Source organism: Gadus morhua, chromosome 2, assembly GCF_902167405.1.
Source record: "Gadus morhua chromosome 2, gadMor3.0, whole genome shotgun sequence".
NCBI lineage: Eukaryota > Metazoa > Chordata > Actinopteri > Gadiformes > Gadidae > Gadus > Gadus morhua.
Genome location: NC_044049.1, coordinates 19,107,848 through 19,131,863, shown reverse-complemented (window position 1 = coordinate 19,131,863; position 24,016 = coordinate 19,107,848). Strand labels below are relative to the sequence as shown.

The following is a 24,016-nucleotide window of genomic DNA, read 5'->3' as shown; positions in this document are numbered from 1 at the left end:
GGAAAAATCCGTTGGCTTTTTGTTAAGGGAACCCAGGGCGACGCTCACTTCCGGGTTGGCCAACATACGTCATCCCTCCAACACTCTATACTGTAATAACACATGTTGAAGTTGAATGATAATGAATGAATTTATTCTTTATTCTGCCTTAGTATTTATTTATTTATTTAGCAGCGATATGCATGGTGTGTGTGTGTGTGTGTGTGTGTGTGTGTGTGTGTGTGTGTGTGTGTGTGTGTGTGTGTGTGTGTGTGTGTGAGAGTGTGAGTGTGTGTGTGTGTGTGTGTGTGTGTGTGTGTGTGTGTATAACACGCTATTTTATGTTGAAATGCGACGTAATCCAGTGTTCACGAAAACGTACACTGTCAACGTATGCTTTTGGCGACTGGGTTGGCTCTCAGATATACGTGTTTCTAACAAGATGATATCATTAAAAGTTACATAAAGTAACGGTTTAATAACACAAACGCAGGAAACACGTGAGCTGCTAGTTTAGCGAAAGCAGCGTCCCTAACAAACTGACGTCGTTGAAACATGCGAGCGAGCCGATAAAATCTTCCTAATAACTATAAAACTAAAGATTGACACAATCACTGACTGAGGATTATGCAAGTAAAAAGTATATTTCTCGCTAGAAATATTATTAGAAACACGTTAAACGGTGAATCGGTCCTAAAATATTGCATTTCCCATTCAGATAATAAAGATTAATAATGATCATACACATTCACTGACTGAAGATTATGTAAGGAAAATGTACATTTCTCGCTAGAAATGTCATTAGAAACGCGTTTAATGGTGTATCTGTCCTAAAATATTGCATTTCCCATTCAGATAATAAAGATTAATATAGGCTACGTAACAATTTCACCAAATGCTAGGAGAACGTATGGCCCCCTGTTGGTGCTATTCCCCCATTCATTTCGAATGGAGAAGAAAACGTTTTCAGGGTCACGCTTTGCTCCAAGGCAGAGGGGAATGTAAAATGAAAAAATATATATATTGTGGCGACCACAGGTGTGGACGCCGTGTTCCGGAACCGCAGGGGATTCTGGGAATTGGGGTTGTCAGTTGACAAAAGGGGCTTTTGTTAACTTGTTTTGTTGTTAGGATTAAGTGGGGTTAATGGGTTCGGGATGTTATGTGGTTGTGTGTTGTTCTATTAACATGTTCATTGTTCGTGTGTTCATTGTTGTCGACACCGTTACTGAGAGTGACGTGACCATCGTTTCGGGCAGCTGTTCCGTGTTGAAGTCTCGTTCAATAAAAACCAACTCTCGTTGTCGAGCGTTCAATAAAAACCAACTCTTGTTGTCGGGCGTGTCCCCCCCCTCAACAAACGTGTCCCCCCCCCCTACAAACGTGTCCCCCCCCCCCTCAACAAACGTGTCTTCCCCTCCCCCCCTCCCCGGTCAACAACAGTCTACCTCCCCCCCCCCCCCCCTCAACAATCGTGTCCACAATATGCCGCGAAACCCATGAAACCCAAACCCCGAAACCCGCCTCCACAGCGGCACGCGTGGATACTGTAGGTATAACGCGCTATTTTACATTGAAATGCTACGTATCCAGTGTTCATGGAAACGTACACGTCAACGTTTTTTCTTGGCGACTGGGTTGAAATACTCCACCTTGTTCCAGAATTCACGACCCTGGTCTGTCAAGATGACCTCAGGAGCCCCATGGGTGTAGAAAATGTCCATCATAGCCTGTGGAACATCAAAAGAAGCTGAAATCATTCTCCATCCCCCCGCCAAACTTTTCTGTCAGTTGTAACAACATTCTGCATTCACAATATGTGGCTACGCTGCAAATGTTGCTATGATTTACAAGCCTGTGATGTGGCAGTTGCAGTCTTGTCCTTGATGGGCCTGGCCTCCACCCACTTGGTGAAGAAGTCAGTTGCTGTCAGACAGAAGTGGTTCCCATTCTTTGAGGCTTTGAATGGTCCAATTAGGTCAACACCTAGAGTAGGGACAGAAATAAACACATACCCACAGGCCATGACGTTAGAGAGGTAGAAATGGCAATACAAATTAAACTATGACTTTGAGAGGTTGTAGCCATTTCACAGAACCCAAAAGCAAGATATCTCACCAATCATATGCCATGGTGACTTCGGTTTGATGGGCTTCAACTCTGGTGCCTCTGTTTTCACTTGCTCAAACCTCTGGCATGACATACAGGTTTTCACCTTTACGACACAAGGAGATTAAACACAACTGATTTAATAATATGCTCTAGAGTAGAGGTGATGTTCTTTGCGTGTCACAGTAGTTTGAATGAACAATTACTTATATAAGGCAATCACTATAAATTATTCTCTCATTCAAATGACGTAGGGGTCATTTGACCCCTCTTGTGGCGCTAGTAGTAAGTAAAAATGGCCCGGCGTTCCTAGTGTTAAATCTCATGTGCCTCAGCATATCACAGGAAATATTAGAGCTGATCTGGATCAAACACAACTTGAACAAATTGATCACTTGCCCATTCCTGAACATCTCTGGTAATTCCCTTCCAGTAGAAGCGTTGGTTGATCTTGTCCAGCATCCTCTTGACTCCAAAGTGGCCAGCATGGACTTCTGTCAGCACCTCATCCTTCTCCTTCTCAGTGAGGATCACCCTCCTCATTGAAAGGCCATTCTCCCCCAGGTAGTACATACAATTCCCTAGAAAGAGGGAGAGAACATACATCAGCAGCTCTGCATCAGCTGTAGATTGCTTATAACTTAATCCAGTTTCCTTTGCAGGGCCTACTAATTTGTGAAAATGGCAGATGAATTAAGATGGACTGCATAAAATGTTATTTATTTAATTACAGAATACCTTTAATTTTTTTGCATCCCTCCGGATCTGCCGTTTCTCTGTGAGAGAGCGACCTGCTTCATACATCTGAGACGACAGATACAAGAAAATACAATTAAATGACACCATTTTCAATCAACAAGAAAGTTTACTAGCAAAATACGATTAAACAATTGAATACAATACAAATATAAAGTTAGCAACGCTAATAAATGTAATTTGTAAGTGTAAGTGTTATCTGTCTTGTCACGGTCAATGTTATCGGTCTTGTCACGGTCAATGAACAAGTGCGAATGAACGAGCTTGAAGGTTCGCGAATGTTCGTGAACCTTTCACGTCATTCGACGCGATCAACGGACGACACGATCATCTGTTGCCAGGCAGGTTTGGAATGGATTACGTATGGATGACGTGCCCGGTACAAATTTGGCACCCGGTACAAATTTGGCGTGACACAGCCACCCTGTCTGCCGACAATTGTTCGGTTGAAATAAAAAAAACTCAATAAAATGTGAAGTTGCTTGTGTTCAATTAAAATTGATAACTACTGGCTGCATACATGTAAATGTGTGGCTATGTTAAGGCTATATAGATGGATAGATAGATAGCTACTTTATTGGTCCCAATGGGGACCAATAAAGCCATCCAGTAGCTCAATACAATAAATACACACAATAACAATTGGCCTTAAATGGTGACTGCACTATATACTAAAAAGCCTTAATAGAAAGTCCTGCAATTATTGAGATTGTTGATGCAGTAGATGAATAATTGCAAAATATAAAATAAATAAGAAATGACAGTAAATAAAACGATAAAGTGCCCTACAAACTAAGTTGATCTGATGCTTGAAAACATACTTTCACTGCGCAGATAAGCCTAAATTTTTCCAATTATTCAGCCAAAAAGATGGAAAATAAATAAACTAGGCTACAATAGGCTACTCACCCATTGCGTTTCGTGTCCTTGCTGCGGTTGATTGACAGGTGACTTCCTGATTTTATACTGCAGGGCGGCCGTCGCGCCGCCTCCTGTTGGTGCTAGGGGCGTGCTTTTGACGCGCGTAAAATACGCGACGCTGCGCTGCGGCGCCGGTGTGTGGAGGACTTAACACCGGGATCCCACCGGACGCATACGCGCCGCGGAACGGCTGCGCCGCGGAACGGCTGCGTCCTCTGCCCTACGTCCATTCCTACCGGGCGCCTTGCGAGCCAGCCGTATTCACACGAGATCACGCGATAATCCTAAACCTAATGTACTCACCTTCCACTCCCAAAACTATTGCAATTAAATGCCACGCTTTGTCCTTTCTGACATTTTCCCTATAAAAATGATGATTTGGTGAACTTCGACAATGAGTCTCTCGTCGTCCATGTTGCCGACCCTCTGAGACCCTTTGATTGATTGACTGCTGACCTGGTGCCAACGGTCATGACGTAATAATGTTGATGTGAAGTTACATGAGCTGAGTATTGTGTTTTATTTTGAAAATTGACCGGATGCTCTATGGCTTTTACTTTTCCCTTCCTGCCCGGCTCGACCTGCTCTGTCGAAATTGACGCGGTTTAGCAGCGGCTCGCGGCAAAAATAGAATTGGACGGAAAGATAGCGCCGTGGCGCGGCACGCCGCTCCTGGGACGCTGCTGAAACATTCCGCGGCGCGCCCGGTGGAAATGGTCTCATTGATTAGAGTGGAAGCGATCAGCAGCGGTGACCGCGGCGCAGCCGTGCCGCGGTGCGTATGCCTCCGGTGGAATTGAGGGTGCGGCCACACCAACCGCGTTACTCGCGTTAACGCGCCTAACCTGACGCTTGACCAGTGTGTGGTAGGGATGGGAAGATTCACCGGTTCGCACCGATGCATCGTCATAAAAGCTCACGATGCGATGGCCCGGATCAAAAATGGGTGCATCGGATACAATGTGGGATGAACCGCGATGCATCGTACCTAAAAAAATTTGCATCGGTATAATCCGGTACAATTGTATATTTCTAGATTCCCCCTCTCTAACTGTTTCCTAAACGCGCTCTCATCTCCACTGCTGTCAGTGGCAGATTTTCGTGAAGTGTCGCGGCCAAGTATCGCGCGAGTTGAAGGAGTGTTCGGGAGAGTTACAATGGCTGACGAGGAGTTATACGTCCCTAAAGCTTGCAATAAGTCCAAGGTTTGGCAAAACTTTGGCTTTGCAAAGAAAGATGGAAAATTGGATAAGACCCATGCAATATGCAAAATATGTCGTGCTGCCATAAAGTACACAGGCAGCACGACTAATTTAGGTACTCACCTGAAGAGGCGACATGGTGAGACGTCTGCCTCATCCTCCGATTCATCTATGGCTACAGTGGCTGCCTCAACAAGTACACCTGCGCAAAGTATTTCCACCTTTTTTCATGCCCCGCTGGCTACCAACTCAGCTCGATCAAAGGCAATAACCGAAGCCATTGCCTTCTTTATTTGCAAAGATATTCAGCCTTACAGTGTTGTTGAAAACGAGGGCTTCCAATACCTCCTACACATTCTGGAGCCGAGGTACCACTTCCCGAATAGGAAGCTTTTCACGGATAAAGAAATCCCTCTTCTGTATGAAAAAGTGAGGCATGAAATAGCTAAATCGTTGAGCAATGCCAAAAGAGTTGCTATTACAGTTGATGGTTGGACGTCTCGCGCCACTGACTCCTATGTCACCGTAACGGCACATTACATCGATGAAGAGTGGGTTTTACAAAACCACGTCCTTCAAACCAGACCGTTCAACGAGGCTCACACAGGGAATAATCTGGGACTTTTACTGAAGGACGTTTGTTGCACATGGAACATCGCAGACAAGAACCCAGCGTTGGTCACGGACAACGCAAAAAATATGTTACTGGCTGGAGTTCGTGCAGAGATAAACCCCCATGTGCGATGCATCGCGCACACGCTCAATCTGGCCTCACAAAAATCCCTGAAGGTGGACAGGGTGTCAGAGCTTCTGGTGAAAGTGAGGAAGATTACAACTTTTTTTCACAGAAGCCCACAAGCAACTGAGGTTCTACGTGAAATGCAGGCCCAGTTACACATGCCAAATCACAAGCTCATCCATGATGTTCCCACAAGATGGAACAGTTCACTTGACATGTTGGAGCGTTTTTGGGAGCAGCAGCCTGCTGTGTTGAACACTCTTCTGTCAAGGAAGATAAAGAGGGGAGAAGGATTAGCCAGCCTGACAGAGGAAGACATGACACTGATCCCAGAGGTCATCAAATTGATGTCCCCTCTGAAAGTGGCAACAACACTCCTCAGTGAGGAAAAACACCCCACTATCTCAATGATCTCCCCAATACAGGCCAAACTTCAGAAGCATTTCCAGCCAAATGAGAGCGATCTGCTGGAAATTTCTGTGATGAAGGAGCGATTCCGACAGGATTTTGATGGTCGCTACACGTATCTCCAAGACCTCCTCTACTATGCTGCAGTGCTCGATCCACGGTTCAAAGACCTGGCTTTCTTGGAAGACCACGGCACCAAGGACATGGTATTCACGAAGCTAACAGCAGAGGTGGTGATGATGGAGGAAGAGGTAAGAATATACTCCATAAACCGTAGCTAAACCTAGCTAAACCGTAGCTAAACTATTTGTTACTTGAATTTACCTGTGTCTTCTTTGAATTGGAAAAAGAAATCTAGCAGCTAGTCTCCTTTATACTATTTATATGTTCCCATATATATATATTTTTGTCAGGCAAGTGACAGTGGCACACTCAATGAGGGCCAGGCAGGTGACAGTGGCACACTGACTGAGGGCCAGGCAGAGGTTGACAGAAGCCCAGAGGAAGAGAGAGGTTTGTTCTGATAGGAACTGTGCCAAAAGCTATAAAATAATGTTTTAAGATGCATTTATTATATATATATAGTTATAAAGTATTATTTAAATAATATATATGGAATGGAACAAAAGAGCACTGTGGATATCAGTTGTGTTAAAAAAAATGTCAAAATTATGACATACAATACTATCTTACAAAGTTATGACCTGCAATACTATCTTACTATATTATATATATATATATATATATATATATATATATATATATATATATATATATATAGTAAGAAAGTATTGTAAATCATAATTTTTACATATTTTTTTAACACAACTGATAATTCACTGTGCTTTTCTGTTCCATTCCATAGATGATGTCCCCCCCAAGAAGACAGCCTTGAACCAGATGTTTGGGGATTTCCTCACTGCGAGAGCACCAATGAAGACCACAAGGGAGAGGGCTAGGGCAGAAATCTTAAAGTACAGAGAGAGGGATTCTTTAGCTTTGAGTGGTGATGTGTTGCAGTGGTGGAAAAAACAAGTGGATCTTCCACTGCTTTCAGCCTTGGCAAAGAGCTACCTGTGCATCCCAGCAACGAGTGTACCCTCTGAAAGAGTGTTTAGCACGGCTGGGGACATAGTTACAGCAAAGCGCAGTTTGCTTCATCCTGATCATGTGGATCAACTCATATTCCTTAAGAAAAACCTGAAAATAGGACAAATTAGTTAAATTTAGTGTGTGAGGCAGTTGATCCACATGTTTAGGATGAAGCAAACTGTGTTGTGACTGTCAGGTATAGTGAAAAAATGTTACATTCAGAACACACTTATGCACATACACACACATACACATACACATCACACATACATGTTTTCTTTTGAGAGAAACCTTGTTACTGATTTGTTGTCTGACAAACAAAAATTTTACATTCAGAACACACTTACACACATGCACATAAATGTTTTCTTTTGTCAGAAACCTGGTTACTGATTTGTTGTCTGACAAATAAATAAATCATTATGTATCATATTAAATTGCATAGAATTGTATTATTTAGCATCGCATCTTGTTGAATCGCATCGTGTCGAATCGTATCGTGTCGAATCGCACTGCATCGCAATAGGGGTGAATCGTATCGTATCGCCAGGGGCGTTGCTAGGTTTCTGAAACATCCGGGGCTTAGCCCAAGAGGGAATAGGACAGGCAAATTTTGTTGTATACTTTATTGCGCATGCACATTTATTTTCATAATGCTTTACCTAAATAAAAAAAATAGGCAGGTAATTACATTGAATAGCTACCTGACTGCTGCTTATCCCCAGACATCTAAAGTTCCATTCAAGTTATTTAAGAGTAAAATGAATACAAGTGAGACAGACCTTACATTACCTATATCAGGGGTGTCAAACTCATTTTCACAAAGGGCCACTAATCACACTAAGGGCCGACATGGAGTTTACTGACATGCCTTCTTTTTAATCCAAAAAGTAAAAATAACATATTTATGAATATATTGTATACAACCTGCGTAGAGGGTCATAAAGGCTAGCAGGGCTGTCACTTTTTATTCGAAGTTCGAATATTCGTTCGAAGGTGGGGTGAAAAGTTTGAATTCGAAGTGTAATTCTCCATTCGAACTGCGTGTGCTGCCGTCTCATAAGAACTTCAGACCATTTTAAGTAGTCTGCTTTCGATCCAGCAGAGGGCGCGCTAAAATTGTATATCAGTTTGACCTGTTGCCGACCCTCTTGGCCTGGCTATCTGTATCGAATAGGGATGTCCGATATTGGCTTTTTTGCCGATATCCGATATGCGATATTGTCCAACTCTAAATTTTCGATTCCGATATCAGCCGATACCGATGTCGATATTTGGGTTATTTTTCCTCAAACCTAATTTAGGTAACATTACATATCTCCTGTTGTGGAATTAACACAACATGCTTAATGTTATTGTGATGCCCCACTGGATGCATTCTTGAATGCAACAAGGCTTTCCAAATGTTAACATTGTCTGTGCAAAATAAGAAAAATACTTCAACTTAATTTAAGGGAAAAGTGCCATGTTTATTTTTATTTTTTTAATGGTCTCAGACAACAGTTTGGATTACACTCTCCCTGAGATAATCTTGACAATGCCCACAACAAATAGGGCAAACTTGACTTCACAAATGATAAAGCATTGTACCTGAACAACTATATGCAACATAGCAGTATGTTTCTTTAACTAAAACTCAATAACCTTAATTGAATAAATGCACAAATATGAGTCAATTACAATGTGCACTGTACTGCACAATTTTGAAAACATTTATTTGAGCTATAAAAAAATAAAAAAATAAAATAAAATCGGTTTTAAGGCAAAGAAAATCCGATACCGATATTGACAGATATTAAATTTTTATGCTAATATCGGGCCGATAATATCGGTGGGCCGATAATATCGGATACCTCTAGTATCGAATGTTGAATTAACATTCGATACAGATAGGCCAAGAGGGCTTTGAAACAAAACGTAACTGAAGAGAACGCGAACCGAGATACAGCTATTAAAAAATTGCTATTAAAAATGGAGAATTGCGAGGAGTACAATGCTGAGCGGACCATACCGACACCATCACATTTAAAAAGCAGCGTATGGAAGCATTTTGGCTTTTACACCGTGGGTGGAAAAGTCACAAACAAAGACAAGGCAGTTTGTCGTCTTTGTAAAAGAGAGCTGTCGTACTTATCGACAACATCAAATTTGCGCACATATCTGCTAGCTTACCACCGAAATGTAGCAGCAGAGGAACAACTGCCGAGCGGAGCAGCACAGAGTGTACAGCCGCGCGAGTTATTGTTAATCTGTAAAAGACAGCCGCACTTGTGTGTCGGAGATTCCTCTTGTTGTGTTTACAAATGTGTTATCAAAGATGTGTTTTTATCCTGTGCTGTTATGAATTCAGTAGGTATACGTGATTTCCACAAGAAATAAAAAGAGCAACATAAAAAATCAAGACTGTTGTCGTGTTCTATGGGGGGGGGGTCGAATGTATTCGAATGTATTCGAATTAATTATGGACATTCGAAATTCGTTCGAATTTCATTTTTGGAAAAAATGACAGCCCTATAGGCTAGGTTTCATTTCAACATTTAAGGGGACAAATTATAGGTGGGGGGTATGGGGGTGCTCCCCTAGAAACTTTTAAGCGTCAAACACTTAATTTCCTGCATTCTGGTGGATTTTTATTCATCTATCTGTGCCTGCAGATAGTCTGCATCATTTTATAGTGGAAATATTTTTTTTTCTGTGAAGGAAAAGACAACATTCAGGTTCCTAAAGAAACAACTATTATGGAGTATAATGCAGTAAGGCTCTCAGGCATCCTGGATTTTTCAAAACTTTCTGCAAATTGAAAACACATCACATGTTTTGGGTATTTCTTTTTTAGGAATCATGACTCAGCACCAGTGTTAACTATTTATGACACTTAACATTGGTGATGAAATGACAGCCACCATTGGAATTGAAAAGGGTGGGCAGCTAGCTAGTTAGCTAAATTGTAACTTAAGGTCAAAGTTGGAAACAAATCATGTTAGCATTCATCCTTCGACATGTGACACAATCAGTCATCAATATTGGCATGCTATTTAGCCTCATAGATTGGCCTATTTACAGCCCACAGAAAACTGACATATTTTCTTCAATGCAAGTTCATCAATTCATGGCTTAAAATCTTGAGCAGTAGAACAGAAATTCCTAGCAGTTAGCTACGCAAGAGTCCTAACAAATGGGAGCATGTGCGACGTGCGGATATGGCACAGGCTCTGCATGCAGCAAAAAAAAAAAAAAAAAATTATAATATTTTTTTTCTTTCTTTTTTTAACAAAAAAGATTCGGGGCTAATCAAATTAGATCCGGGGCTTTAGCCCCGGATAAAACAGCCTTGCGACGCCACTGCGTATCGCATTAGTAGCTGCTTTTATGTATCTTGAATGTATCGGATCGTTGGCAGTGCATCGAGATGTGTATCGCATCGTCCTCCTGATGGAGATGCACATCACTAGTGTGTGGTGGTTCAACGCTTCCAACGCGTCAACGCGCCAACGCAGCTAGATGAGTCCATGTCCATGCAAGTGAACGGAGCGTTCCCTCTTCGTCATAACTATCAAACCAAACATCCTTCACATTCACTGAGCGAACATTATGAAAGTAAAATGCACATTTCTCGCTAAAAATGTTTCCATAAACGCATTTAATGGCGTAACTATGTAACTATTTCCACCCAGAATAAAGCAAAATGTCGGCCGTGGCTGCGCTGGAGTCCGAGGTAGGAAACCCAAACGCCGCCGTGTTTGGGTGATAGAGTTTAGATCGGGTTAGATTAAATAATCTCGGATATAAATAACAATAATCGGGTTAAATAACTTCACATGGTGTGTCTGGTGTGTTTCCAGCATTCGCAGTGTTGATCAGCAGAGAAGCAGTCCGCCAAGACGTTGAGGTTGCTTAGCAACCAGAGACTCTGTCCATGCAAGTGAACGGAGCGTTCCCTCTTCGTCATAACTATCAAACCAAATGTAGCAGTAGACACTCAATGAAGTGCGCATAGCAGCCGGTAGGGGGAACGCTACATAAAGGAGGCAGGTCTCCCCGGTGCTCTGTCTCTCTGCGCTCAATTGCATGCATGACTTCCGGTCCGAAGTGTTGTCTCGCGGCGGGTAAGGTGGTACGCTGCTGCTTTGTTTCTGAGATTCTATTGAGGTTGTTGTTGACTCTTGGGTGCATTTGCTTTGCTGCAGAGCGCTTGAGCTGCCGTGCCCCGCTATTAGCGTGTGCTACTCCCGTTGGCCTGCGTTGCTAAGTGTCCTCTTGGTCTGCACCATCTGATTATTAAATATTAGCGCTAACAATGGTTCGGTTGTAGGTACCGCATGTAGCTGTAGGCTCCTCCCCCTGTTATCGTCAGTGTGCCGCCAATCGAGTCAACAGGTATAGTGTGTTTTAATTCAGCATTGGGCCCATACGGTCATTTCAATAATAAACATTTTTACCAATTTTATACATTCTGTTTTTAGATGAGGGACGGCTACTGAGTAACCTGAACGGCTGAACCCTGCTGCTTTGTCTTATATTTCGTCTGCAGTTTCAATTACAGCGCCGTCCGCTGTTGTGTTTACAGCTTTGTCTGTTGTCCTTGTTTATAGCGCTGTTTGTTGTCTGTTGCCTACAGCGTTGCAACAGATTTGGCGTTGTGTTACCACGGCCGGAACCGTTACAGCCATTTTCATAAGTGTGCCGCCTTGGCCTTTGGGTTTGTTTTGCTTTGAATATAGTTTGTTTATTTACTTTCTTTTCTGTTTTTGAGCAAAGGATATTTTGTTTGGATTGATTGTTTGCCCCGTTTTGGTTTCGTATTAGTTTTGTTTTATTGTGTTTGATTCTTGTCTGTTTTACTTTACAGAGGTCTGTGGTGGTGGCGGTGTCCCTTTTCTTCCTGTGTGCTGTGCTTCCCTGGGATTTGTGTTTGTGTGTGATTATCATTTACCCGGGTGATTTATATTATTTGGACCCTTCCCTTCGCTAGTCCCCCCATTCACATCAGCCTCCGCCTTAACAGTTTATTGTGTGATTATTCCATTGGATTAATTAAATAAAATATATATTGTTAAAACTGTGAACCACGTCTCCTGCCATTAGAGTCAACTTACTTGCGTGTCCTAAATTAAATCTTTGGGTGAAAGTCCCAAGGTGGCGTTGTCTGCAACCTCCTGAACACGGGCTGTGCTTGGTGTGGTCCCTAACGTGACCTCGCCCCACGCCCGCTTCTCCCCTCGCCCTGCCACACAAACATCCTTCACATTCACCGAGCGAACATTATGAAAGTAAAATGCACATTTCTCGCTAGAAATGTTTCCATAAACGCATTTAATGGCGTAACTATGTTACTATTTCCACCCAGAATAAAGAAAGATGTCGGCCGTATGCTTCTGTGCAAGCTCACTACTCTCTGCCAGTGACGTCGGGTCAAGCTCCACGCTGATTGGCTACCGCGGCTAAGCGTCACGCGTTGGAGCGTTGAAAGTTCAATTTTCTGAACTCCGGGCGTTGGTGCGTTGGGCGCGTTATGGTACGGCCACACCAACCGCGTTGCTCGCGTTAGGGGCGTTGAAAATCGTCATTTTTGCATAGAGAACCATTGGTTTAGGCGCGGTACACGCGTTGAAGCGTTGAAGCGTTGCGTTGGGGGCGTTAGGCGCGGCAGTTGCACGTAATTACGCACGTAAACGCAGTAACGCGCCCAACGCACCAACGCCCGGAGTTCAGAAAATTGAACTTTCAACGCTCCAACGCGTGACGCTTAGCCGCGGTGGCCAATCAGCGTGGAGCTTGACCCGACGTCACTGGCAGAGAGTAGTGAGCTTGCACAGAAGCATACGGCCGACATCTTTCTTTATTCTGGGTGGAAATAGTAACGTAGTTACGCCATTAAATGCGTTTATGGAAACATTTCTAGCGAGAAATGTGCATTTTACTTTCATAATGTTCGCTCGGTGAATGTGAAGGACGTTTGGTTTGATAGTTATGACGAAGAGGGAACGCTCCGTTCACTTGCATGGACAGAGTCTCTGGTTGCTAAGCAACCTCAACGTCTTGGCGGACTATATATCTGCTGATCAACACTACGAATGCTGGAAACACACCATGTGAAGTTATTTAACCCGATTATTGTTATTTATATCCGAGATTATTTAATCTAACCCGATCTAAACTCTATCACCCAAACACGGCGGCGTTTGGGTTTCCTACCTCGGACTCCAGCGCAGCCACGGCCGACATTTTTCTTTATTCTGGGTGGAAATAGTTACATAGTTACGCCATTAAATGCGTTTATGGAAACATTTTTAGCGAGAAATGTGCATTTTACTTTCATAATGTTCGCTCAGTGAATGTGAAGGATGTTTGGTTTGATAGTTATGACGAAGAGGGAACGCTCCGTTCACTTGCATGGACATGGACTCATCTAGCTGCGTTGGCGCGTTGACGCGTTGGAAGCGTTGAACCACCACACACTGGTCAAGCGTCATGGTACGGCCACACCAACCGCGTTGCTCGCGTTAGGGGCGTTGAAAATCGGCATTTTTGCATAGGGAACCATTGGTTTAGGCGCGGTACACGCGTTGAAGCGTTGAAGCGTTGCGTTGGGGGCGTTATGGTACGGCCACACCAACCGCGTTGCTCGCGTTAGGGGCGTTGAAAATCGGCATTTTTGCATAGGGAACCATTGGTTTAGGCGCGGTACACGCGTTGAAGCGTTGAAGCGTTGCGTTGGGGGCGTTAGGCGCGGCAGTTGCACGTAATTACGCACGTAAACGCAGTAACGCGCCCAACGCACCAACGCCCGGAGTTCAGAAAATTGAACTTTCAACGCTCCAACGCGTGACGCTAAGCCGCGGTAGCCAATCAGCGTGGAGCTTGACCCGACGTCACTGGCAGAGAGTAGTGAGCTTGCACAGAAGCATACGGCCGACATCTTTCTTTTTTCTGGGTGGAAATAGTAACATAGTTACGCCATTAAATGCGTTTATGGAAACATTTCTAGCGAGAAATGTGCATTTTACTTTCATAATGTTCGCTCGGTGAATGTGAAGGATGTTTGGTTTGATAGTTATGACGAAGAGGGAACGCTCCGTTCACTTGCATGGACAGTCTCTGGTTGCTAAGCAACCTCAACGTCTTGGCGGACTGCTTCTCTGCTGATCAACACTGCGAATGCTGGAAACACACCAGACACACCATGTGAAGTTATTTAACCCGATTATTGTTATTTATATCCGAGATTATTTAATCTAACCCGATCTAAACTCTATCACCCAAACACGGCGGCGTTTGGGTTTCCTACATCGGACTCCAGCGCAGCCACGGCCGACATTTTTTTTATTCTGGGTGGAAATAGTTACATAGTTACGCCATTAAATGCGTTTATGGAAACATTTTTAGCGAGAAATGTGCATTTTACTTTCATAATGTTCGCTCAGTGAATGTGAAGGATGTTTGGTTTGATAGTTATGACGAAGAGGGAACGCTCCGTTCACTTGCATGGACATGGACTCATCTAGCTGCGTTGGCGCGTTGACGCGTTGGAAGCGTTGAACCACCACACACTGGTCAAGCGTCACGGTACGGCCACACCAACCGCGTTGCTCGCGTTAGGGGCGTTGAAAATCGGCATTTTTGCATAGGGAACCATTGGTTTAGGCGCGGTACACGCGTTGAAGCGTTGAAGCGTTGCGTTGGGGGCGTTAGGCGCGGCAGTTGCACGTAATTACGCACGTAAACGCAGTAACGCGCCCAACGCACCAACGCCCGGAGTTCAGAAAATTGAACTTTCAACGCTCCAACGCGTGACGCTTAGCCGCGGTAGCCAATCAGCGTGGAGCTTGACCCGACGTCACTGGCAGAGAGTAGTGAGCTTGCACAGAAGCATACGGCCGACATCTTTATTTTTTCTGGGTGGAAATAGTAACATAGTTACGCCATTAAATGCGTTTATGGAAACATTTCTAGCGAGAAATGTGCATTTTACTTTCATAATGTTCGCTCGGTGAATGTGAAGGATGTTTGGTTTGATAGTTATGACGAAGAGGGAACGCTCCGTTCACTTGCATGGACAGAGTCTCTGGTTGCTAAGCAACCTCAACGTCTTGGCGGACTGCTTCTCTGCTGATCAACACTGCGAATGCTGGAAACACACCAGACACACCATGTGAAGTTATTTAACCCGATTATTGTTATTTATATCCGAGATTATTTAATCTAACCTGATCTAAACTCTATCACCCAAACACGGCGGCGTTTGGGTTTCCAACCTTGGACTCCAGCGCAGCCACGGCCGACATTTTTCTTTATTCTGGGTGGAAATAGTTACATAGTTACGCCATTAAATGCGTTTATGGAAACATTTTTAGCGAGAAATGTGCATTTTACTTTCATAATGTTCGCTCAGTGAATGTGAAGGATGTTTGGTTTGATAGTTATGACGAAGAGGGAACGCTCCGTTCACTTGCATGGACATGGACTCGGACTCATCTAGCTGCGTTGGCGCGTTGACGCGTTGGAAGCGTTGAACCACCACACACTGGTCAAGCGTCAGGTTAGGCGCGTTGCTCGCGTTGTCCAACGCGAGTAACGCGGTTGGTGTGGCCGCACCATCAGGTTAGGCGCGTTACTCGCGTTGTCCAACGCGAGTAACGCGGTTGGTGTGGCCGCACCATTAGGCGCGGCAGTTGCACGTAATTACGCACGTAAACGCAGTAACGCGCCCAACGCACCAACGCCCGGAGTTCAGAAAATTGAACTTTCAACGCTCCAACGCGTGACGCTTAGCCGCGGTAGCCAATCAGCGTGGAGCTTGACCCGACGTCACTGGCAGAGAGTAGTGAGCTTGCACAGAAGCATACGGCCGACATCTTTCTTTTTTCTGGGTGGAAATAGTAACATAGTTACGCCATTAAATGCGTTTATGGAAACATTTCTAGCGAGAAATGTGCATTTTACTTTCATAATGTTCGCTCGGTGAATGTGAAGGATGTTTGGTTTGATAGTTATGACGAAGAGGGAACGCTCCGTTCACTTGCATGGACAGAGTCTCTGGTTGCTAAGCAACCTCAACGTCTTGGCGGACTGCTTCTCTGCTGATCAACACTGCGAATGCTGGAAACACACCAGACACACCATGTGAAGTTATTTAACCCGATTATTGTTATTTATATCCGAGATTATTTAATCTAACCTGATCTAAACTCTATCACCCAAACACGGCGGCGTTTGGGTTTCCTACCTCGGACTCCAGCGCAGCCACGGCCGACATTTTTCTTTATTCTGGGTGGAAATAGTTACATAGTTACGCCATTAAATGCGTTTATGGAAACATTTTTAGCGAGAAATGTGCATTTTACTTTCATAATGTTCGCTCAGTGAATGTGAAGGATGTTTGGTTTGATAGTTATGACGAAGAGGGAACGCTCCGTTCACTTGCATGGACATGGACTCATCTAGCTGCGTTGGCGCGTTGACGCGTTGGAAGCGTTGAACCACCACACACTGGTCAAGCGTCAGGTTAGGCGCGTTACTCGCGTTGTCCAACGCGAGTAACGCGGTTGGTGTGGCCGCACCATCAGGTTAGGCGCGTTACTCGCGTTGTCCAACGCGAGTAACGCGGTTGGTGTGGCCGCACCATTACTGCGTTTACGTGCGTAATTACGTGCAACTGCCGCGCCTACCGCCCCCAACGCAACGCTTCAACGCTTCAACGCGTGTACCGCGCCTAGACCAATGGTTCCCTATGCAAAAATGCCGATTTTCAACGCCCCTAACGCGAGCAACGCGGTTGGTGTGGCCGTACCATGGCAGGCCTCCACACACCGGCGCCGCAGCGGCGCGGCGCGCATTTTACGCGCGTCAAAAGCACGCCCCTAGCACCAACGGGAGGCGGCGCGACGGCCGCGCTGCAGTATAAAATCAGGAAGTCACCTGTCAATCAACCGCAGCAAAGAGACGAAACGCAATGGGTGAGTAGCCTATTGTAGCCTAGTTTATTTATTTTCCATCTTTTTGGCTGAATAATTTGAAAAATGTATAATCTGCGAAGTGAAAGTATGTTTTCAAGCATCAGATCAACTTAGTTTGTAGGGCACTTTATCGTTTTATTTACTGTCATTTCTTATTTATTTTATATTTTGCCATTATTCATCTACTGCATCAACAATCTCAATAACTGCAGGACCTACTATTAAGCCTTTTTAGTATATAGTGCAGTCACCTTTTAAGGCCAATTGTTATTGTGTGTATTTATTGTATTAAGCTCCTGGATGGCTTTATTGATCCCCATTGGGACCAATACAGTATCTATCTATCTATCTATCTATCTATCTATCTATCTATCTATCTATCTATCTATCTATCTATCTATCTATCTATCTATCCATCTATATAGCCTTAACATAGCCACACATTTACATGTACGCAGCCAGTAGTTATCCATTTTAATTGAGCAAGCTCTTTTACATTGTATTGAGGTTTTTTTATTTCAACAGAATAAATAACTGTTGCCAGACAGAGGGGGGCTGCCCTTCTTCTCCTGCGCTCTGCAAGGAGAAGACAAAGGGTTTGGATGCACCCCATCAATGAACAGAGACAAGAACAGGGGGTATGCCACAATCTGGTCCAGGAGCTCCGTGCAGATCCTGAGAGGCACGCCAATATTTCAATTCGCCACTAAGTGTGCAATGGCAGAACCATATGGTGCAGCCTATATGATGACCTATAATCTAGTTATTATCCCTCTCTGGTATAGTCTTTTGCATATATATATATATATACTTTTTTTTTATCCCTCGGGATAAATACAGTGATGTTATTGCTGTGCTAGATTCAGTAGCCAGTGTATTTTATTTGAGTGCTCGAGACACTTAATGTTATTTTTCCTTAAATCCAGAGAGACAGTTAATACATGATCTGATACCAGAGAGACAGTTAATACATGACAATGCATTTTTGAGCTTTGCCTGTGTTTTCTTTTACTTATTTATTTTATTGTATGAGAATGTTTCTATGTGAAGCACTTGTGCACATGTGAATGAAGTTGCCTTGCCTTAAATAAAAAAATATATATTACAAGTAATCTGGTTTCTACCTACATGGTGTGATTATATGTGACTTGATTTTGTCTATTTCCCATTAATGGTTTGGGTACTTAGTCCACCATTGTTGATTTCTCACCTGAAGATCCAATCTCCAGAGCTATGGCTCGCCAGGCAATGTCCTTTTTGGAGTTGTCTTTGTAATGACGGGAACATTGGTCCTACAATTCGACATATTTTTCCACCTCGTCGACCAGTCTCTCATCGTCCATTCTCATAATTGTTTCTCACAAACGAAAGAGGGCGACATCCAGTGGTGAGGGGTAGATATGGAGGTGCCTACGGGACCCGGGATGTACAAACCAGCTTTTAAAAAGCGCTTTTTCAGGGGCGGCGACGCTAGGGAATAGAACATTGGCTCGAAGCCTAGTTGGGCGGCGCGGCGCGGAACGCTGCCGCGCGGCTAGTCGGCGCCGGTGTGGGCTAGTAAATCCGGAATAATGGGGGCAGACTTTTTGACGCTACGCTTCGGCGCCGGTGTGTTTAGGCCTTTACGCTTCAGACAGACAGGCAGACAGACAGGCAGGCAGGCAGGCAGGCAGACAGACAGACAGACAGACAGACAGACAGACAGACAGACAGACAGACAGACAGACTGACTGACTGACTGACTGACTGACTGACTGACTGACTGACTGACTGACTCCGTTAGCCATGGTAGAGTCCAGGTGATTGTCTCTCCGGCCGGGCCGGTCTCGTCCCTGGAGAGGGAGGTCGCCCCCGTCGGGAGCGCCGTTCCAGCGGTGTGTTCCTCGTCGGCGTACGTCGTGCGGGTTCCCTCGGGACCGCTGTGGAAAGGTCCACTAGATCCACTCGTCTACCCGTCCGTATCGGGTCCTGGAGGTTCCCTGCTCCCCTCGGGCTCCCAGTTCTCCCCAAAGAGAACATGCCACAGCCTTTTGAAGGGGTACCTGATCTTCCGCGTCCTCCGCCACAGGTGTATTCCATTGCGCCGATTAGGGTGACGCAATGGACGCTCTCTGGCTCCGACTTGTGGAGATCAGCTGTATATGCCATCCACCACCTCTCCCCTGGGCCGCCTGGCCCGAGGTCTTGGGGCTGGGTTGCCACAGTTGTCTGTGTGTTGTGGTGTGATGTGTTGTGTGTTTGTGGTCTACAGTGAAGCCGTCTCAAAACATCAATCGCGACCTCAGCTGTCTTGAGGCAGACCCTCCCTGCTAGTGCACGTGTGCTAGTGCACCTAGTCGCTTGCTGTGCTGAACCAAAACATGGAAAATGTTGTGAGTGTGTGCATGTCCTTGTGCGTTTGCATGTGGTTGTGTGTGTGATTGTATAACAGAGGTACCGCTCGTCCAACTTGCAGTGTGCGTGTGAGCTGTGTGTGTGTGAGTGGTGTGTGTGTGCGTGTGTGTGTGTGTGTGCGTGGTGTGCAGACAGTTCGCAGTGGATCCTGAAGACTGGGACCAGAGACTGGGAGCAGAGACACGCTGGGACAACAGACTGGGAATATAGACACACTGGGACCAGAGACTGGGACCAGTGACACCTTACTGAGAGTTCACACCAAACGCGAGATTTGTCGCCCGTGTGCGTTCACACCAAACGCGACATTTGTCGCCCGTTCGCGTTGTCGCCGAAGTTTTGTCGCGCCACAAATCACAATTTGTCGCTGTGCAAGTTTTGTCGAATTTGTCGCGCCACAACAAGAAAACCACCATTGCATGCCTTTACCTTTTGTGGAAGAGGGAGAGACGTCGGAGGACCTGACGCAGTCTATTCATAATATTGTAATGACCACGGAAGAGGCAGTGAATGAAGTATTGATTAGATTTATTAGACAGGCCTACCTAATAAACCGTTGGAACACACAAGACCGGAAACCATAGCAATGCCGGTAAACAAACCCCGAGAAGCCCAATCCCTAGCTCCCCGCGCTACAGCCATCCGAAGGAGGACAGAGCTTTTGGCCGTGATATTATCTATACAATTATATTATATTATATTCAATTATATACAGAGCTCCGGGAGTCGCAAACGGCAACAATCACTTTGTCCTTTATGCTGCAGTTCACCCCGGACTGCACTGCACTGCGTTTGACAGTTGAACGCTGATTGGCTGTTACGTTACACATGTCATCTATGGGGCGCCGTTTGTAAAAACTCTGTTACAATTTTTTAGCTGATACATTTTCAACATTTAGCTCACTTTCCTCACATTTAGCGCATTTTCCTCACATTTGAGAGAAATTCATGTAAAACAACATGTTATATTTAATTGTCAACAATATGTTCAAATGTACAAAATCCATGTTAGAAATTATATCTAAATGTTATATCTAAATCTAAATGTTAAATCTAAATGTTAAATATGAATCTAAATGTTACATTTATATCTAAATGTTAAATGTTAAATCTAAATGTTAAATCTAAATCTAAATGTTAAATTTATATCTAAATGTTAAATCTAAATCTAAATGTTAAATCTAAATCTAAATGTTATATATAAATCTAAATGTTAAATGTAAATGTTAAATCTATATCTAAATGTTAAATGTTAAATCTAAATGTTAAATCTAAATCTAATTGTTAAATCTAAATCTAAATGTTAAATCTAAATCTAAATGTTAAATGTTAAATCTAAATGTTAAATGTTAAATCTAAATGTTAACTCTAAATGTGTCGCCAAAAGTGTAAAGCTAAATATTTAGAAAATATTCAAATCCCCAATGAAACCACGCCCGCTTCAAATCGCGCGGCAAAGATCGAGCGGCAAAGTCAAAGACAAAGACAAACTTAAAGTCAAGCAGGCATGGCTGGTTCTCTGGGAGTCCTGGACATCGAACGGGTGGTTATTGCAGCTGTACGGGGTGCACTCCAGGGTGTAGCTCCCCCGGTCCAGTCCACATCAGCAACGGTAAGTTAAGTTGTTTTAATTTGATTATTAATTATTAATTAATTATTTATGCAGACGAGGGGGTTAGCCACTGTTAGCTAACCCAGCCAGTTAGCTGTGTGGTATATGCTAGCTGAAGTTTTGTTATCCACTCTACTGTAAGGACTCTGTAGCCTAGTTGACTTAGTGGTTACCAGTGACAAAACCGACCACTTACTCTATGAAGCCTGTGCTGTGGTTAACATGTGTAATATTAACGTACTTTGCCGCTATATCTCACATCTAAAATGCGGGCTCTTGTTTCAGGTTTCAACACCAGCGGTGCCCAGTGCCTCAGGCACTTCCAACTTTGCCACCACCGTCACATCACTGAGATCAGTAAGTTGTGATATAATAGCTGGATAACGTTTATGTTGCCCTGAGAAGAACTATTGATATAAATTAACTGGTTCATATTGAAGTTCAACACTGGTAATTTGAGGATCAGGGCTACAACTAACAATTCGTTTCATAATCGATTAATCTGATGGTTATATTCTTGATTAATCAATTAGTTGTTTGGTCCATAAAATGATAAAATGTTGATCGCTATTTCCCAAAGTTCAAGATGACATACTCGTTGTCTTGTTCTGTCCACAACCTAAGGATAGTTAGTTTACTGTCAAACGGGACTAAAGAAACCAATACATATTATAAATAAAGGTTGTTGGTGTTATTATTATTTGAGATACTGGAATAAGATCATTTTTACTCAAACCGATTATCAATTATGAAAATAGTTGGCAATTAGTTTAATTGTTAACTAATCAATAATCGTTGCAGCTGTAAGTAGGAATATGTAAATTGTAATGTGATGTGTAGTAACTTGTGTGGAATATTATGATTACATCCTATGCATGGCAAAAAAACAAGTTATGATATTAGTGATTGTCATATCTGTTTTTTCCTTTTTTCTTTTTTTTAGGGTGAACATACTTTAATCTCCAAAGAAGACATTGAGGGTTTGCTGCTGCTAGGTACAACACTTTCTGAAGTAGCTTCAATCCTGCGGATCTCCAGACCCACATTATAAAAGCTCATGCGGGTATATAACATTAGACGCACAAAATTTTGTAACCTTTCTGATGAGGAGTCGGATGCAACTATATGTGAGATAAAAGCAGAACATCCACATGTTGGAGAAGTTATGCTTAATGGACATTTGCGTGCCAGAAACATTGTGGTGCAGCGACGTCGTCTCAGAGACTCCGTTCAACGGGTTGATGGTGCTGGTGTTGAGTCCAGGAGAACAACAACTATACAAAGACGAGTATACACTGTGCCTTGTCCAAACTATATATGGCACATAGATGGAAATCATAAACTGATAAGATGGAAATTAGTTGTACATGGGGCAATGGATGGTTACAGTAGAATGTTAACGTTTCTCCAGTGTTCCAACAACAATCGGGCTGAAACTGTCATGAACCACTTCAGTTCAGCCATCAGCAAACATGGCCGGCCCCTTCATATTAGAACTGATCATGGAGGGGAGAAGGTCCAGGTTTGGGAAGACATGAGCATGCACAGAGGTGAACATTCTGTGTTGCTCTGTACATAACCAGCGAATTGAACGATTCAATCGGGACTTGAACAGAAACTGCAGTCATGTGTTTGCACCCATTTTCTATGAACTAGAGTCAATGGAGGCTTTGAATGTGGACAATGATACAGATTTATTTTCTCTTCATCATGTGTACATTCCCAGGATCAATCGCACAATAGATGAGTTTAAATCTGCATTTAACAATCATTCAATTTCCTCTGAAGGAAACAGGACCCCAGTTCAGCTTTTTACACTGGACAGACATCTTCTGTTACTAAACTACCCAGAATCAGCAGCTGAGGAAAGAACAGTGGACTCAGTATCAACTCCTCTTGCACATTACTCATTTTGCCCACTTAACCAGCAGGACTTGCAAGAATTGGTTGTTACAGTAAACCCACTTGAGAATGACGGTAATAAGGGAAAAACATTGTATCACAGAGTACAGGAATTTGTATTACACAAAATTGTAAATATGTAAATGTATATATATATTTTAGAACTGAGATGATTAGTTATCAACTATTGAATTGATTGAACTATTTTGATAGTCAATTGGTAGTCATTTTGTGAAAAAAATAATCTGATTCCAGCTTAATTGTGAATTCTTGCATCAGTTTATTCCCGTGTGTGTCTCAGTATATCCACCTGTAGAGGATCTCCATGTGTACTTCTCTAATCCTCTCAAACCTGTGAATAAGTGATTTTGGAAAACACAAGTTTATATCATGCCAGAACAGTGAAGGTCGAGCAACCAACTTGTAACTTGCTTTGTAAGATGACTAACACCTGTGAACTTTATGAAAATATTAAAGATATACTTTTTTCTTTTGAAATTCCTCTCTTCAATTTTTTTCCATGAACTTTTATCACCTGTTGATATTGGACAAGAAAAGCACAAACAGTTTTTGTGGCTTTTAATCGTTTTAACACTAGCAACGCCGGGCCATTTTTATTTACTACTAGCGCCACAAGAGGGGTCAAATGACCCCTAAGTCATTTGAATGAGAGGCTGTGCATTTGCACATAATGATCACTAGGTGGCGCCAATGAGCTATTACCGCGTGAGTGCCACATGTGTGTGTGCGTCACAAGCCTAGTCCTCACGATTTTGTCATAAATGTACATATATGAAGCACAAACAGCCTATATTTTCACTACGGGTTTAAGATTAAATTATGCAAATAAAGTAATTAAATTAATTGAGAAATGCCTATATTGTTATCGTGGATATTTTCTCAACACATATTAATAAAAATATATGTACTCCATCAAATATATGAA

At 43.3% G+C, this 24,016-nt stretch overlaps 1 protein-coding gene and 1 long non-coding RNA gene across 3 annotated transcripts; both read left to right on the top strand.

The window, feature by feature from the left end:
• The first annotated feature begins 5,355 nt into the window (after positions 1-5,355).
• LOC115539303 (zinc finger BED domain-containing protein 1-like) lies at positions 5,356-7,477 on the top strand. 2 transcript variants are annotated; one of them, XM_030350367.1, is made up of 3 exons: positions 5,356-6,365; positions 6,528-6,627; positions 6,980-7,477. In XM_030350367.1, the coding sequence occupies exons 1-3, from the start codon at positions 5,667-5,669 to the stop codon at positions 7,336-7,338; spliced, it is 1,158 nt and encodes a 385-aa protein (XP_030206227.1). In that variant the 5' UTR covers positions 5,356-5,666; the 3' UTR covers positions 7,339-7,477. The 2 variants fall into 2 exon arrangements, with proteins under 2 accessions (XP_030206227.1, XP_030206229.1); XM_030350369.1 differs by lacking the exon at positions 6,528-6,627.
• Positions 7,478-21,174: 13,697 nt separating this feature from the next.
• Positions 21,175-23,568, top strand: LOC115556861 (uncharacterized). The gene is made up of 2 exons (XR_003979131.1): positions 21,175-21,525; positions 22,112-23,568. It is a non-coding gene; the product is annotated as an uncharacterized LOC115556861 (long non-coding RNA).
• Positions 23,569-24,016: the final 448 nt, after the last annotated feature.